The sequence below is a fragment of the Hylobates moloch genome, unplaced genomic scaffold, assembly GCF_009828535.3.
Source record: "Hylobates moloch isolate HMO894 unplaced genomic scaffold, HMol_V3 SCAFFOLD_10, whole genome shotgun sequence".
Classification (NCBI taxonomy): domain Eukaryota; kingdom Metazoa; phylum Chordata; class Mammalia; order Primates; family Hylobatidae; genus Hylobates; species Hylobates moloch.
Window position 1 is genome coordinate 16,969,787 of NW_026652285.1, and position 17,842 is coordinate 16,987,628.

The window sequence follows — 17,842 nt, forward strand, 5'->3', positions numbered from 1 at the left end:
CCCATAATCCCCATGCGTTGTGGGAGGGACCTGGTGGGAGGTAATTGAATCATGGGTGCAGTTACCCCCATGCTGTTCTTGTGATAGTGAGTGAGTTCTCACGAGATCTGATGGTTTTGTAAGGGGGTTTTCCACTCTTCGCTCTGCACTCACTCATTCTCTCTCCTGCTGCCCTGTGAAGAGATGCCTTCCATCATGATCATAAGTTTCCTGAGGCCTTCCCCAGTCATGCGGAACTGTGAGTCAATTAAACTTTTCCTTATAAATTACCCAGTCTCGGATATTTCTTCATAGCAGTGTGAGACTGGACTAATACACCTGTTTATCCATCAAGCAGCTTCAACAGTTATCACACCTCAGGAGGCTGAGATGGGAGGGTTCCTTGAGCCCAGGAGCTCAAATTCAGCCTGGGAAACACAGTGAAACTCCTGTATCTTAAAAAATATATACAATTTAATTTTTTTTTTTGAGACGGAGTCTCATTCTGTTGCCCAGGCTGGAGCACAGTGGCACCATCTCAGCTCTCTGCAGCCTCCGCCTCCCAGGTTCAAGTGATTCTCCTGCCTCAGCCTCCTGAGTAGCTGGGATTACAAGCACATGCCACCACGCCCAGCTAATTTTTGTATATTTTTTAGTTGAGACGGGGTTTCACCATTTTGGCCAGGCTGGTCTCGAACTCCTGATTTCAGGCCATCCACCCACCTCGGCCTCCCAAAGTGCTGGGATTACAGGCGTGAGCCACTGCGCCTGGCCTTAATTTAATTTAAAATAAGAAAAATTAAAACAGTTATCAACAGGGAATCTTGCTTCGTTGGCAACCTGCCCACTTCCCCATTCTCTTCACTGTATTATTTTGAAGCTGACAGACATGATGTCATTTCACCAGGAAATAGTTTAGTATTCCTCAAAGAAAAGAAAATGAGGCCAGGCACGGTGACTTACATCTGTAATCCCAACAGTTTGGAAGACCAAGGCAAGCAGATCACTTGAGCCCAGGAGTTTGAGACCAGCCTGGGCAACACAGGGAGACCCCATCTCTACAAAAAATAAAAATAATTAGCTAGGTTGAGGTAGAAGGATCACTTGAGCCTGGGAGGTCAAGGCTGCAGTGACCTGTGATAGCACCATTGCCCTTCAGCACTTCAGCCTGGGCTACAGAGTGAGAGGATGTCTCGAAAAGAAAAGAAAAGAAAAAAAAGAAAAGGAAAAAAAAGAAAAGAAAAGAAAAGAAAAGAAAAGGACTTTTTTTTTTTTTAGATGGAGTCTCACTCTGTCGCCAGGCTGGAGTGCAGTGGCATGATCTCAGCTCACTGCAACCTCTGCCTCCCGGGTTCAAGCGAGCCTCCTGCCTCAGCCTCCTAAGTATCTGGGACTATAGGGGTGTGCCACCATGCCCAGCTAATTCTTTGCATTTTTTAGCAGAGATGGGGTTTCACCATGTTGGCCATGATAGTCTCCATCTCTTGACCTCGTGATCCGCTCCCCTCGGCCTCCCAAAGTGCTGGGATTACAGGCATGAGCAACTGCGCCTGGCCGACTTTTTTTTTTTTTTTTCTTTAATAGAGACAAAATCTTGCTCTTTTGTCCTGGCTGGAGGGCAATGGCATGATCATAGCTCACTGCAGCCTCAAACGCCCTGCCTCAAGTGATCCTCCCACCTTGGCCACACAAAGCACTGGGATTACAGATATGCCACATCACACCCAGTCAGAAAATGACTCTTTAAAAAACATAATCACAATACTCTTATCACACCTAAAAAATGATCAATAATTCCTTAACACAAAACATCCAGTGTTTAAACTTCCTTGATTTTATTATATATTTTTGATATGTATTTTATAATATATATTTTAAAATTGATCTGTTTAAACTAGGATCCAAATAAAATCGAAGAGCTTTTTTAAAAATATGGTGCCTAGGGCCTTCTCCCTCGGTGATTCTAATTTAATTGGTCTTGGGTGGGTCCCAAGCATCATCTTTTTTAAAGCTCCCCAAGTGGTTATAATGCGCAGCCAGGGTTGAGAAATGCTCTGCTTTTCCCCCTACCAGCTTCCCGCCAACTCCTCCATGTTCAGGCCATTAAATACTTCTCCCTGTTTCTGATCAGCTGATCAGGCAGCTCCCAGAGCCGCTCAGATCAGGTGAGGGCTGCCCATCTTCTCCAGGTTCCTCTTTGAAGGTGGGTGCTAACTCTCTGTGGACACAGCATTCCCTTTCCCTACAGATTCTCATACCATGTGCACCTGTTCCTATTTCTTTCTCCCCTAATATACCTGGTGCTTGTTCCTGCCTTGCAAGAGTAGCAGATTTTTTTTTTTTTTTTTTTTGCGTGAAAATAGCAAAATTCCTGCCTCAGGAAAAAGTGACAACTTCCCTGGGGGCTGTACTCACTTGGCTGCTCCAATGCCTCAGTGCTGTGCTGGAGCTGAGCACGGGGCCTGCTGGGGGGCTTGGCAACAGATGTAAGGGAACCCGGGGATTCAAGTGGGACTTGAACCCAGTACATGTCGGGGAATCTAAGAAACTTTTCTCTCCTGAAGATGCTGGCCCCAGGAGCATTTTGGAGAGCGATGCCCGCGTCCTTAGCTCTGTGCCTCTGCTGGCAGCTGTGAGCCTGCCTTCCCACGGCTGCTGTTTCCGTTCTCCAGCCCCCGAGCCCTTCACTCCACTTGCCTTTTGGACTTGTTCCTCTCTCCCATGCCACCCCCACTCCATGCCTCACTGAATGTTGGTGAAACAAATCTAGTCTAAAATAATGAGCAATCAACCACCCCGATGCTTGGGGGCAGGCTGGGCAGGGGCTGGGGGAAGGGGTAGGAGCTGAATCATTTATAAAGCTGAATAAAGATGCAGATGAGCAGTGCTAACTAGGAACCCCAGAGCTGGGCTTATTCATTATTCAAAGTTATGTAAATGTCATAGGTCCTGCCTGTTAGAATCCCACCCCTTGTCTCTGTGGCTCCTTCAGGGCTGACAGATCCAGCCCAACTTGGGCCTCCCCCATTCTCCCTAACCCAGGTGCCTGCATTAGCCCTGCCTTAGGCCCAGATATTTATTTCAGACCCTACCCCCAGGGTAATAAAAATCTTAGACCCCCCTTTCTAGCCAGCAGTCATCTAGAAGTTTTGAGGGGAGGCCCTGCCCTTCAGACGAGCCTCTACAGGCCCAAATAGCAGAGCTTCTAATTTTTTAAAAAGATTTCCAAGGAAAGAATGTAAGTATGCTCATCTACATGTTTTAGTATCTCATGAATCTACCTAATGGGATGGATTTCCTGAAGTCTAACTTTAATCCGTCTTGCTGCACTAACAGCCCACCACTTAAAAAACCAAATTCTCTTTCATCACTCTTCTGAGAAGAAAATGCAGGCATGGAGTTACTTTGTAGCCAGCTGTCTCCAGATGACTCAGCCATGTTGCCTCCTTTGACCTTTCTAGATAGTTGACCCTCCTTCCTGGGTACACTCACATTCCTTAAGCTCTAAAACCCTTTCTGGGATGCCAAACTCTGCTGGGGTCTAAACTGGTACTGAGGATAGTATACACCTCCTCCTCTCCCCACCACGATCCCTGACTGGTACCCCACGATCACCTGGGTCTTAGAACTCAAATTACTTTGCCCTGACTCTCTTCCCTCTTTGCCAGTCTTTCTCGATTTCCCCACCATCTCCTCATCTTTTGGAGAGGCTGAAATGAAAAATTGGGTCAGAGTCACGAAGGCATCGATTGCCTCTGCTCTCCCTTCTTTCCTGGACTGGCTTTCTTTCCTCCCGCCCCCAGTCTATTTTCAGCCTGCCTCTGCTTTCCTCAGTCTGCTTGCCAACCAGGCCAGCCTCTTTCTCTTCGTTGCCCTTATCTCTCCCCTGCAGCCTGTGCAGACCCCAGCTGCCCTTTCAGAGGTCTCTTCTTGCCTGCCCGATTGATTTTGATTTTCTTCCATCTCGAAGATCTGTACGGCCTGCCTGACAGGGGATGCCTGGCCACACTCAAGCAGAAGGGAAGCAGAGATACTGGTTATCTGCTTTGGAAAATCCTTCGACATAACTGAAACCCTCAAGTTGTCCTGGGACCCCTTCTACAATGACTTTTGCTTTCCTCTAGGCCCAGAGACTATTCCCAACATCTCCTCTACTATCCCACCCCACCCCACCCCACCTAAGAATGGCTGGTTTCCTCCCACTTGGGCACTCTGGGCCCATTTCCTTCAGCTTTAGGGGTGCGTGGCATCCCTGGAGGTCCTGACCTGCCTTCGTGGTCTGCACATCGCCAGTCTCTTCTTTCCCAGCTTCTTGTCTGTCTCCTTTCTTCGCTGACCTGATCCATCCCCCCACACCCATCCTCCCTCCCTCACTCACCCGTCCTCCCTCACTCACCCATCCTCCCTCACTCACCCATCCTCCCTCACTCACCCCTCACTCACCCATCCTCCCTCACTCACCCATCCTCCCTCACTCACTCATCCTCCCTCACTTACCCCCCTGCCTCCTGCCACTCTTTCCTGGGCTCATCTAGAGAGGCCTCTGCCAGCTGAGGCAGGGCTTGGGAGCAGCCCCCACTCGTCCTTTCTCAGCCTCTGGGAGACACTGGTCCATCCTTTAGCTGTCACCAACAAGCTGAATAAGGCTGGATATTTTGGAAGGGGAGCTGCAGCTGGCTGGGGGAGGGGGTGGCACTGAGAAAAGCCAGAGGGAACTGCAGGCAGCTGTGGGGTGAGAGGGGGCATTCCGAGCATCTTAGCTTCCCAACTTTCTCGGCTTGGGAGCTGATGGGATCTTATTCTGGTCCTTCTCTGTATCTCATTTGTCTGTCCCCACCAGTGATAACACAATACCTTGCTTTACAACTCATCACATTCGTTCACCTGCGTCCGAAGGCCTGCATGGCTCACTCCTTCTCCTTCAAGTCTGCTCAAAGGCCCTCCTCTGTGAGTCCTCCTCTGACCACCCACCTGAAAGGTCAGACCCTCCCCCAGCACTCCTTGTCACCTCCTCATCACCTGCCTCTGGTTTGTCCCCAAAGCGTTTATCACCTTCTAATTTATAATTACTTATGTGAATTGCCTATGTGTCTCCTTCTCACTGGACTTTAAGCGTCATAAGAATGAGATTTTTTTTAGGCTGGGCGGGGTGGTTCACGCCTATAATCCCAGCACTTTGGGAGGCCAAGGCAGGTGGATCACTTGAGGCCAGGAGTTCAAGACCAGCCTGGCCAACATAGGGAAACCCCGTCTCTATTAAAAAAAAAAAAAATTATCCAGGCGTGGTGGCACATGCCTGTAATCCCAGCTACTCAGGAGGCTGAGACAGGAGAATCACTTGAACCCAGGAGGTGGAGGTTGCAGCGAGCTGAGATTGCACCACTGCACTCCTGCCTGGGCAACAGAGTGAGACTGTGTCTCAAAAAAAAAAAGAATGAGATTTTTTTTTAAAATTGTGGTCGAAAACACGTAACGAAATTGACCATCTTAACCACTTTTAAGTGTACAGCTAAGTGGCATTAAGTACATTCACATTGTCGTGCAGCCAATCTACAGAACTCCTTTCATCTTGCAAAACTGAAAATCTGTACCCATTAAACAAATCCCCATTTCCTCCTCCTCCCAGATCCTGGCAACCTCTATTTACTTTCTGTCTCCATGACTCTGACTACTCTAGATACCTCATATGTATGAAGTGAAATAATACCACTTGTGTTTTTGTGACTGGCTTATTTCACTTAGCATAATGTCCTCAAGTTTCATGCATGTGGTGGCATGTATCAGAATTCCCTTTATTTATTTGTTTATTTTAGACAGGGTCTTGCTCTGCCGCTCGGCTCACTGCAACCTCCACCTCCCAGGTTCAATTGATTCTCATGCCTCAGCCTCCCGAGTAGCTGGAATTACAGGCTTGTGCCACCACACCTAGCTTTTTTTTTTTTTTTTTTTTGAGACAGGGTCTCGCTCTGTTGCCAGGCTGGAGTGCAGTGGCATGATCTTGGCTCACTGCAACCTCTGCCTCCTGGGTTCAAGAATTCTCCTGCCTCACCCTCCCGAGTAGCTCGGCCTACAGGCACGCACCGCCACACCTGGCTGATTTTTGTACTTTTAGTAGAGACAGGGTTTCACCATGTTGGCCAGGATGGTCTCGATCTCTTGACCTCCTGATCCACCTGCCTTGGCCTCCCAGAGTGCTGGGATTACAGGCGTGAGCCACTGCACCCTGCCTAATTTTTGTATTTTTAATAGAGACAGGGTTTTGCCATGATGGCCAAGCTGGTCTCCAACTCCTGGACTCAAGTGCCCCACCTGCCCTCGGCCTCCCAAAGTGCTGGGATTACAGGTGTGAGCCACCACGCCCAGCCAGAATTCCCTTTCTTTCTAAGGCTGAATAACATTACATTGTATGTACATACCACACAGTGTTTATCCATTCATCCATCCAAGGATGCCTCAGTTGTTTCTACCTCTCGGCCATTGTGAATAATGCTGCTCTAAACAGGGGTGTATAAATAACTCTTTGAGATCCTGTTTTCAGTTCTTTTGGGCATATACCAGAAGTGTAATTGCTGGATCATATGGTAATTCTATTTTTAATTTTTTGAGGAACAACCATGCTGTTTTAGAACAGGGATTTTTATCTGTTTTGTTCACTGATGCATCTACGGTGCCTCACATAGTGCCTGACACATAATAGAGGCTCACTCAATGTTTGTGTTTTGAACAAATGCATGAATGAATGATCTTATTTGATCCTCAAACACCCCTGTGGAGCTGGTCGGCATTATTATTCCCATTTACAGATATAATACCACACAAAAAGCAGACTTGGCATGGGGTTGACAGGCTTGGCTGGCTTTTTTTTTTTTTTTTTTTTTTTTTTTGAGACTGAATCTCGCTCTGTCACCTAGGCTGGAGTGCAGTGGTGCAATCTCGGCTCACTGCAACCTTTGCCTCCCAGGTTCAAGTGATTCTCCTGCCTCAGCCTCCTCAGTAGCTGGGAATACAGGTGCCCACCACCATGCCCGACTAATTTTTGTATTTTTAGTAGAGACGAGGTTTCGCCACATTGGCCAGGCTGGTCTCGAACTGCTGACCTCAGGTGATCTGCCCCCCTCAGCCTCCCAAATTGTTGGGATGACAGGCATGAGCCGCGGCGTCCGGCCTTGGCTGGCTTTTATAACTCACTGGAGAATCAGTGCTAATACACATGCCTAGGACCTTAAGGACTTGGGCAGTTGAAGAGCCATTTCCTCTGTGTTGTATTTCCTTTGGGGATATCTGTACTGTCGTTCTCACTGCCTGCTCCTCCCCACTTTGTGACTCCCCCTAACACATCCGCCCCGCTCAGTCCCAGTTTTTGTCTCTAGAGCATTTTAACTCCTGTTCTGGGGTTGAACTGGCCCGATGTGGAGATCCTCCAGGTGGGTTTCATCTGAGTGCATCCAGACTTGCTCGAGTCCCGGTTTCCACCCCTCACCCCTCCACCCACCCTGGGGTGGTTATAAGCCTGTTCCCTTCCAAAGCAATTAGTGCGAGGAGGCCAGCCGACTCGGTGCTAATGCTGTTTCATTAAGTGGGAGCAATCCTAATGATAATAAAATGGCACATTTAACATTCAAACATTGAACAGGGTTTCTAAGCGAGTGTGTCTCTCTCTTTCTTTCTGGTATAATAGCTCCATCTTCATAAGGACCTGACAATACACCTTAATGACAGACCGGGGAGCTAAGCATCTTCACACAACCAGAGAGGGGGTGAGGAGGAGACAAAGAATCCAGAGAAAGGGGGTGCAGCGCATCGAGGGCATAAAGACTCCAAGGGTTCCTGGGTTAATGGATTCTGTGGTGCTAATTTAGACAATTAGAGCCTGGAAGAAATGAGGTCACACAGAAAAGAAAGCCCGCTACAGACTTAATGCAGGGCAGTTATTTATTTGTTCAACAAATATTTATTGTTCATCAAAGATGAGCCAGATTTTATGGGCATTTGTGATAGAGGCTGGCCTTAGCTTTAGGAAAAGGAACTCCAAGAGCAGTAGTGATCTCTGAGATCATCTTGTTCACCCTCCTCAGGGCAGATTTAGTCAAATCCATCCCAAGCTCTTCAAATATACCAGCAGAGATTTTTTTTTTCTTTCTTTCTTTTTTTTTTTTTGAGACAGAGTCTCACTCTTGTTGCCCAGGCTGGAGTGCAATGGCGCAATCTCGGCTCACTGCAACCTCTGCCTCCCGGGTTCAAGTGATTCTCTTGCCTCAGTCTCCCAAGTAGCTGGGATTACAGGCATGCGCCACCACACCCGGCTAATTTTGTATTTTTAGTAGAGACAGGGTTTCACCATGTTGGCCAGGCTGGTCTTGAACTCCTGGCCTCAGGTGATCTGCCTGCCTCAGCCCCTCAAAGTGCTGGGATTACAGGTGTGAGCCACCACACCCGGCCCCCAGCAAAGAGAATTTTTAACAACTGCTTTGGTCTCCAGAGCCAGTTCTTGTGCCCTCTTCTTACTGATATATCCATCTCAAAGGTCCTTGCTCTTCTGTGATTGTAGAATATCTGATCAACCTTCTGGGAGCGAGAAAGTAGCTGTGAATGGGGAGGTGGCCAAGAAAAGAAGGTAGACTCAATCTTCTAGTGTTTACGGGGGACTCAGGAGAGGCAGAAGAAAAGGATGACATCTCAGGGACACTCCCTTCATCTGAGACATCTTCTCCATCTGTGAAATTGGCTCCTGTGCACAGAAGGGAGGCTTCTGGCCAGAGGTCAAAGGTGGGCTTTGCCCAGGCTTGGGAAACGGCTGATTCGAAAAGGTGCCAAGTCATAAGATGGTGTTAACTTCATGCTTAATTCATACAGGATCTTCCCCACCACAGGGGCCAGCTTGAACCCGTGCCCTAGGAAGGGAAGAGCAGACTCTCAGGCAGCTTCACAGACAGAGAGGCTGAGCTCTCTGGATATCCCCTACTTACCCAGACAGGGCTGACTGTCCTCCTGGTCACGTCCCAAAGCCAGAAGTGGCCTCCCACCATGAATACCCCTTTTCTGACTGCCCAGCCTCCTTATACCTACAATGTCCAGGCTTTAGCACCTATCTGGGCAGCTAAGAGTGTGGAAAATACCATTTCACCTGGCACTGAGGCAGGTCCGCTTTAAGGCACCCCATTCCCCCCAGCTCAGACTCACCAGAGAATCCAGCACCAATGACAATGTTGTCATACTTTGGGTGGCGATCGAGAATGAACTGCTCATCAGGGGTATTCTAGAAAGAAACAGTCACACCTTGTGTTCTTTGAGGCTGGAGGGAAGAGAAAGAACTGCAGGCTCTAACTGGAAGGGGCTGGGCTGGATTTCTTTCCAGAAAGGATGGAATGAGGCACAGGGATGCTTTCCACATGCCCGTGCCCCTCTGGGCATGCCAGTCTTTTTCATTTGTCCATCTGCCTTTCTTCTCGCACAGAGCTACGAACACAGTAGGTGTTCAGTTAATCTTTGTAAACTAACTTTAGCCAAGATGCCCAGGCCGTGGTGACATCTGTCTCTTCTCTTTGTCCCTAAGGCCCGCTCAACTGGAGGAGCTTGCCAAAAAATCTTTTAGCGCTCTTCTGGGAATCAGAGTGAAGGACCGACTGCCAGGCATAGCCTAGTTTCCTAATGAAGAAGAATAGGAATAATTTCGAACAGGCCCCTCACTGGTAGAGGTGAACCTACCCACAGAAATGAGCCCGTTTGTTTAAAGTTACACACTATGTCGGGGTCAAACAATCGGGCCTGGCCAGTGTAAGGTCTGTCTCCTTCTTCCCTTCTATAGAGTGGTGAGGGGGCCCAGCAAGGCTGCCCAGACCCCTTACCGTGTACATGCAGCTCTCAATGACGGCAGGCTCGGGCTTCAGATCAGGTAAGTGATCTCTGACAAAGCCGCTCAGGATCTGGACGTCTCGGATGTCTGTGTGTGCTGTGGGGCAGTCCGGCTCCTCGGGGTCTGCATGGTTGCCGTGGTGATAGCTGACCTGGCTTCCAATCAGAGCAGCATGAGTGGTGAGGGCTGGCCTTCCACACGCACCCACAGCCGAAGGGCAGGCGTGTACACAGGACGGCCCCATCCATCATTCCAGCCTTCCCCATTCCTGGCAGGTGCTGCGAGCTGTCACCTATGGCTGCTTGGCTACTGGTCCCTGCAACCACCCTATGTTTGCAAAGGAAGGGCTCCTTTTGCTGGGCCTCAGGGCAGCTGAGGGTCTTTCCTTGCAAATCGCCATGAATGAAGCAGGCTCCTGCTGCAGCCCCCGAGACCCAAGGGCATCTATGGAGGGGAAAGTTAGAGCAGCTTCCCCCAATCTGCACTGGCATCTACCTGCCTTATCTCGGTCTTTCCACTCACCTTCATCAGCCCTGGGTACTCTCCTGCGGGCAGTCCGTAGATGTGGTGGGGACATAAGCCCAGCCACAGGAAGCACGGAAAGGCCTGGGACACACCATAGCTCCCAGGAACCATCTCTCGCCAGTAACACACGTTGATCCGCAGGGTCTTGAGGCAGGGAGAGGAAGTGGGAAATGAAGAAAAGCCATGGAACTCTACAGCAATGACAGCAGTTTCTCTGGGCCCCTGCGGCCCTCTAACACAAGCCTGGACACCCAATTGAACTCATCCATGTTTGTCTCTCCCACTTCTCATGTTGTTTACCTGTTACATGTGTTATGATGCACAAGGATCTCTGAGCCTCTGTCTCTTCTCCCATTCTTAGTTTTCTCCCATAACTACACCCAGCCCCCAGCCATATTTCTGTCTCTTTTCAGGAATTAATAAGACCTCAGGTTTATTGCATGCTTACTATAAGCCAGGTTATGTCCTAAGGGCTTTATTTTTATTTTATTTTATTTTATGAGACAGGGTCTTGCTCTGTCACCCAGACTGGAATGCAGTGGTAGAATCACGACTCATTGCAGCCTCAACCTCCTAGGCTCAGGCCATCCTCCTGCCTCAGCCTCCCAAGTAGCTGGGATTACAAGCACACGCCACTACACCTGGCTAATTTTTCTTAGTTTTTGTAGAGACAGGGTCTCGCCGTATTGCCCAGGCTGGCCTTGAACTCCTGGGCTCAAGAAATTCTCCTGCATTGGTCTTCCAGAGTGTTGGGATTAGAGGTGTCAGCCACCACATCCGGCCTCTTAAAGGCTTTATATACAGCATATATTAGGTTAGTGCAAAAGTAATTGTGGTTTTTGCCATGACTTTGAATGGTAAAACTGCAATTACTTTTGCACCAGCCTAATAATTTAATTCTCCAACAGCCCTGTGAGGTAGCTATCATCCCCCATACTACAGGTGATAAAACTGAGGCTCAGTGAGGTGAATGAATTTGCCCAAGGTTGTCCACTAGCAAGAGGCAGATCCAGGACTCAAATTTGACTCCATCTGGTTCCAAGGCTTCTCTTGAGCACCAACTCTCAGGCTTCCCACTCCTCTTACCTGGAGAGGCAGCTCAATGCCCAGGGGACGGAGGAGCTGGTTGGTCCAAGGACCTGCTGTGATGACCAAGCTCTTAGCTTGGTAGCTCCTGGAGGTGGTTTTCACCGTGACCAGTAGCCCTGGGTTTATCTCCACCACCTTCTCTCCATCACGCACTATGCCTCCTAGCTGTCGAACTGCATCCTGAAAGGGCAGGAGCAGGGAAAGGTGAATTAGTTCTGTATGTGGTTCACCCTGGTGGACAGAAAGCCTTTCGCCTGGAGAAGAAAAGAGTGCAGGGTCTAGACCTGTCCTGTATTGACAAGGCCAGCCGCATATACTTCACCGCCCTGCTGGAAAAGTCAAGACTAAAGCCAGCAGGGCAAACGCCTCATCCAGAGGGGAGTCTTGGACTGGCTGGTTGGGACCCAGGACGCCCAGAGCAGGGAGCACCTGCATTGCCCCAGTGCTGTACGACATTACCTGCAGGGCTCTGAGGGCCTTGTATGCATAGAGAACTCCTCCAGAATTGTCCAAGAGCCCCACTTCTCCCCTGGGCAACCGAATATTTGGGAAACGTTGCTTCAGTTCCTCAGATGAAAGACACTGGTGTTCTACCCTCTGCCTCGACAGATTGGCCTGGATTGTCTTTAATTCTTGATTCTCTTTCATTCCCAGCAGCAGTAATCCAGTCTGCCTGTTAAAAAATAAGTCACCTAGGTGAAGGTGTGTTTCAAAATCCTGGGCCTGATGTGGCGACTCACGCCTGTAATCCCAGCACTTCAGGAGGCTGAGGCAGGAGGATCACTTGAGGCCACTAATTAGTTCACTAGCAGCCTGGGCAATATCATGAGACCCTGTCTCTGCAAAAAGTAAAAATTTTTTAAAAAGTAGCCAAGCATGGTGTCACATGCCCGTGATCCCAGCTATTTGGGAGGCTGAAGTGAGAGGATCATTTTAGCCAGGGAGGTCAGGGTTGCAGTGAGCCATGATCGCACCATTGCACGCCAGCCTGGATGAGAGAGCAAGCCCCTGTCTCAAAGCAAAACAAAGCAAAGCCCTGGGCCATTTGCTCTCCTTCAGGAGGGATCTCGGGTCCAGGTGTAGGCACTGAGAGGAGTCATGGCCTTGTGTTCAGAGAAGAGGTGAAGCCATCTAGATTCAGTCAGTAGAATCCCAGTATTCTCGTGCTGATTTCCAGCCCATTCCCAAGTCTGCCCTTGGCTCTCACTATTGGTTTTCTTGTCCTCTATGCCCCTTCTCAGGACCCATCCTGCCCTTGAGGGCAGAGATCCTAAGTCCTCTTTCATGTCCCATAGCTTGGAAGTGGTGGAAGTTCAGAGAGTTTGATGAGATTTCTTCCCTTCCTCCTGTCCCCTGACCCCATTCATTATTTTGATCCCTCTGTTCTGTATTCTCCCCTGCCCTCCCCGCTTCCCTCTTTTTCTTTCTTGTCATATATGTTTGTCCCTTCCTGTGCATCTGTCTCTGTCTCTCAGTTCCTTAGAGGCTGCCTGTTTAGTGGAAAGGGTCCTAAACTGAGAGATCTGGCTCTGTCTCTAGTCCTGGCTTCACCTTGCCCATGACCTTGATCAGGTCACTCACCTCTCTGGGCCCAGATTCCTCCTCTGTAACGTGCCTGTTGAACAACTGATGGTTCCACACCAGGGCGGTACCCCCCCACTCACCCATCCACCCAGGGACAACTGAAAATGGCATGATCCATTTTTGTAGTTGGCACAATGCCTGGGGCTGCCTCTCACATTTAGTGGGCAGGGGCCAGGGATGCTACACCTGCAATGCTCGAGAAGATTCCACCCCAAATTCCAATGGTGTTCTCATGCAGAAACACCGGTAGATGGTCTCCTAGGGCTCCAGCAATACACTCAGCGACTGTGATTTTGTTTCTCCCTGTACCTCCCTCTATGCTTTTACTCCCTAAGGGAGTGAAAGCTGTTTCTCTTTCATGCTTCCTGCCTCTCTGTCACAAGAGACCAGAGCTCCCTTTTGGGGGGAAACGGATAGAAACAATGGAAGAGTCACTCTGGCCTTTGGGACCGTTCCTGTGGTCCTTCTCCATTGCAGCTGCTGCACTGCCCAGCAGCAGCCTGGTACATCCCCCAGGTAGTGCGTATAAAGCTCGTAATAGCCTATAATGGAGTCTCATGGATATTACATGCTTCCAAATCCCACATTATCTGGTTGGGGGGATTAAAGAGAAGATTGGGAGGGGGTAGGGACACTGTGGGCCCTGGGGCGGGTGTCAGTACACAGAGCCGCGCAGCGTGCCCAATCCATTTGCCATGGCCCCGCCTACCCAGCATTCACCACCAGCGAGATAGTAACGAGAGCTCTGCCTCTTCGAAGCTCAACAGAGGAAAGATGCAGTGGAAATCCCTGCTCTCAGCTGACTGTCTTTTTTCTGTGGCCCCCAAAAGGACTTCAAATTGGTTCAGAGGTAATGAAAACTTGCCTAGTAAACTTTTTTTTTTTTTCCCCAAGACAGAGTCTTGCTCTGTCATCCAGGCTGGAATGCAGTGGTGCGATCTCAGGTCACTGCAACCTCCGCCCCCGGTGTAAGCAATTCTCCTGCCTCAGCCTCTGGAGTAGCTGAGATTACAGGCGCTCACCACCACACCCGGCTCATTTTTGTATTTTTTTTTAGTAGAGACAGGGTTTCACCTTGTTGGCCAGGCTGGTTTTGAACTCCTGACCTCATGATCTGCCCGCCTCAGCCTCACAAAGTGCTGAGATTACAGGCAGGGGCCACTGCACCTAGCCAAACTTTTTTTTTTTTTTTTTTAATGGAGATGGGGTCTCGCTCTATCGCCCAGGCTGGAGTGCAGTGGCACGTTCACAGCTCACTGCAGCCGTGAGCGAGCTCCTCCTGCCTCAGCCTTCCAAGTATCTAGGGCTACAGGCACAGGCCACCACACTTGGCTAATTTTTTGTGTGTATAGAAATAGGGGTCTCGGCCGGGCGCGGTGGCTCACGCTTGTAATCCCAGCACTTTGGGAGGCCGAGGCGGGCGGATCATGAGGTCAGGAGATCGAGACCACGGTGAAACCCCGTCTCTACTAAAAATACACACAAAAAAAATTAGCCGGGCATGGTGGCGGGCGCCTGTAGTCCCAGCTACTCAGAGAGGCTGAGGCAGGAGAATGGCGTGAACCCGGGAGGCGGAGCTTGCAGTGAGCCGAGTTTGCGCCACTGCACTCCAGCCTGGGCGACAGAGTGAGACTCCGTCTCAAAAAAAAAAAAAAGAAATAGGGGTCTCGCTGTGTTACAGAGGCCTATCTCAAACTCCTGGCCTCAAGCAAACCTCCTGCCTTGGCCTCCCGAATATTTGGGACTACAGGCGTGAGCCACCACACTTGGCGAATTTTTTGTGTTTTGTAGACACAAGAGTCACAGGGTATGTTGCCCAGGCCTGTCTCAAACTCCCGGGCTCAAGCGATCCTCCCGTCTTGATCTCCCAAAGTGCTAGGATTATAAGATGAGCCACTGTGCCCGGCCCTAGTAAACTTCTTACTCAACAAATAAGTATGAAGTCACTCAGGTGTATTTCCTTGAGCCCTTTTTACTCAATGGGGTCCTGGCTGGGAGGGATTCTGGGAGAGACCTGGCTTAAACCACACCTAAGCAGACGTAATGTGAAATCCCTGACCTGGAAATTTCAGAGCAGCATATTCTAACCTCTGCCTGCAATATACCAGCTTTGGCCTCTCATATACTCTGAGATTTCCTTTCCCTTTTTCCATTGTTTCTTCCTCCTTTCTTTCCTCCTTCCTTCCTTCTTTCCTTGAAATGACTCCTCTTACAGGGATGTACTATATGGGAAAAATGAACTCATGCCAAGACAACGGGCAAATCTGTCGAATTATGAAATGCTGAGTGATGTTCTAATTCCCAAGCCATCCTGTGGTGGATGAAGCGGGAGCCCCCCATCCCTGGGAGTAATCAGCGAGCTGATTCTGCTGGTGAATGTAATTGTGCCGATTGTAATCATTTTGCTCCAGCTCTCTGCCCCTGTGGCATTTCTTTCTTAGCCCAGATATTGATCTAACAGTGGGAAATTTTCCATCTGAATGTGTGATGCCGGACCCTCCCCTAGTCCGAAGATGTGTTTGGGAAATTCTAATTTTCCGTGGATCACAGCTGAGCTATTTGGCCTGAGGGAAACCATGCGCTGCTGGAGAAATGCCTTGGATTGGAGAGAGATTTTTGACCATTATGAGCAAATCGGAAATAAATGTAAAACACAGCCTGGAAATGCAAAGGCCTGTCATTATGGGAGATAGGTGAGAGGCTCCTATGGGAAATGCTTAGAGAATTGGAAACCAGTCAATCAAAACCGGGATTGGAGAATGGGCCTTTTCCTCCCAGTATGAAGATAGATGGCTTCCATGGGCAGATTGAAAATCATTTAAGTGCTTATTTTCTTAATGGCTTTTTCTAGATCCCAACAAATAGACTGCTCATTCTGCATCAATTTCTCACCCCTGTGTTCGTGGCCTCCCTGTCTTCTTTTTTCTGCTTAGACCTGGGCTGTAAGTTTGGGAAGCAGAAGGGTGAGAAGAGACAAGGGCATCCGCAGGGTAAACAATGACCGGGAAATGAATGGTCAGGACTAGCTACAAAGAAGGACTGAAAGCCAGCACATGGGTTGCCAGGGAACCCTAGAAAAGAGTGCAGCTCCCAGGTCCCAGAATGCCCATCAGCTGAGTCAAGAGCATTTGGTATGAACTATTCCTTCCTCCCGACCCTAGCTCGATCCAGCACTAGGAAGAGGTAATTGAAGATTCCTCCCGAGGGCCTTGTTGACTCTGCTATGGCCCGACTAATGCCTCAGATATGATGTAGGGAGTTGGTGATCAGGGATTTCCACCAGTTACTGTAGCAGGACAGGGTGCAGGATGGAGTGGGGAGGAATTGGGAGAGGAGACAGCTCTCCCTGCACCTGCCATCTCCCATCCCAAGCTTCAGCTCTCCCCTCTGTTGGTTAAAAATGCAGAGCAAGCCAGCTCTGAGTCACCTTGGGGAAGGGATTCGAATGGGGACTTGGTAATGGCTGCTGCCTTTGTTGGTTTTGGAGGAGCTCTCGGCGTTTCATCTTCCGCTCAGCTCAGTCGGCCGAGGTGGAATTGGTTAACAAAGACTGCTCCAGGGAGGGGATGTGGCTGACAAGCCAGACACTTCGCAGACACAAGAAACAGCAGCTGCAGAGGGGGCCACCAGGTTCTGCCAGCAGCTGTACTGCCTACGGCTGTGATCTTGTCCGATATTGTCAGCTAAGCAGGGGCAGCCCGGGTCAGGATCTAGATAGTAGGACTCAAAGGGAGAAGGCGGGGCAGGAAAGAGATGGGCCAGGGAGCTGGGTTTTGCTGTTGGAATCAGCGTCCTGGCTGTACACATCACAAAAGATTCAGACCTTGTGATCTGACACATGTGTCATTGTCTGTTCCCAGAATATATGCAAATGTCCCAAACCCACCCATGTTTAGTATGCCGCTGTCACAGGAAGCAGCTGAACAGAATGAAAAGCACTGGACAACCACCTGAACTGCCAACTCCTAAAGGTTTTTTTTTTTTTTTTTAATCATCATCAAATAGCATTAAGTATGCTCATATCTATCACTAGTATTATGGTATTGTGCTGGTTCTTCTAGAAAAATCTGGGGAGAAGTAAGAACCACACGGATGATGAATCATTTAGAAAATAAGAATCAGTAAAAGCTAAAGGAATTAGAATGGCTTTTAGCCCAAAGGTAGTAGAGCTATATTCAGATACCATTCTGAGAAAGGGAAGTATCTGCTCTGTGTCCCTGCTAAGTAAAAGAACCAAATAAATTGGTGTGCCTGAGTACATTAGGCTAGCCATAAGAAAGGACTTATAATAATAGAATAAAAACAACAATAGTAAAAGAGTACTTAGCACTCTAGAGGTTTTTAAAGCATATTCACATTACTTTTCATTTTTCTTTCTTTTTTTTTTTTTTTTGAGACGGAGTCTCGCTCTGTCGCCCAGGCTGGAGTGCAGTGGCGTGATCTCGGCTCCCTGCAAGCTCCGCCTCCCGGGTTCATGCCATTCTCCTGCCTCAGCCTCTCCGAGTAGCTGGGACTACAGGCGCCCGCCACCACGCCCGGCTAATTTTTTGTATTTTTAATAGAGACAGGGTTTCACCGTGGTCTCGATCTCCTGACCTCGTGATCCGCCCGCCTCGGCCTCCCAAAGTGCTGGGATTACAAGCGTGAGCCACTGCGCCCGGCTACTTTTCATTTTTCATAACTGGGGCTATGAGACATCGGAATGGTCTTTTAAGAAGGGCTGTGATGTTTCCCTGTCTTTAAATGCATAGTAGCAGCCTTCTGACCTGGGATGATTTAGGCATGAACTTATTTGGAGACAGAAATGGACAA

General features: G+C 49.1%; 1 protein-coding gene across 3 annotated transcripts in view; it reads right to left on the reverse strand.

Annotated features, from left to right (window-relative positions):
• Nucleotides 1–8,646: 8,646 nt before the first annotated feature.
• The window catches only part of PIPOX (pipecolic acid and sarcosine oxidase), a 105,723-nt gene continuing 96,527 nt past the window's right edge, over nucleotides 8,647–17,842 (reverse strand). For all 3 annotated transcript variants that reach the window (XM_032163159.2, XM_032163160.2, XM_032163158.2), the window contains 6 exons: nucleotides 11,906–12,119; nucleotides 11,444–11,626; nucleotides 10,355–10,501; nucleotides 9,825–9,983; nucleotides 9,160–9,235; nucleotides 8,647–8,870 (listed from right to left, as the gene is read on the reverse strand). In XM_032163159.2, the coding sequence (XP_032019050.1) occupies nucleotides 8,740–8,870; nucleotides 9,160–9,235; nucleotides 9,825–9,983; nucleotides 10,355–10,501; nucleotides 11,444–11,626; nucleotides 11,906–12,119 (910 nt within the window). In that variant the 3' untranslated portion in view covers nucleotides 8,647–8,739. The remainder of the gene's footprint in view (nucleotides 8,871–9,159; nucleotides 9,236–9,824; nucleotides 9,984–10,354; nucleotides 10,502–11,443; nucleotides 11,627–11,905; nucleotides 12,120–17,842) is intronic.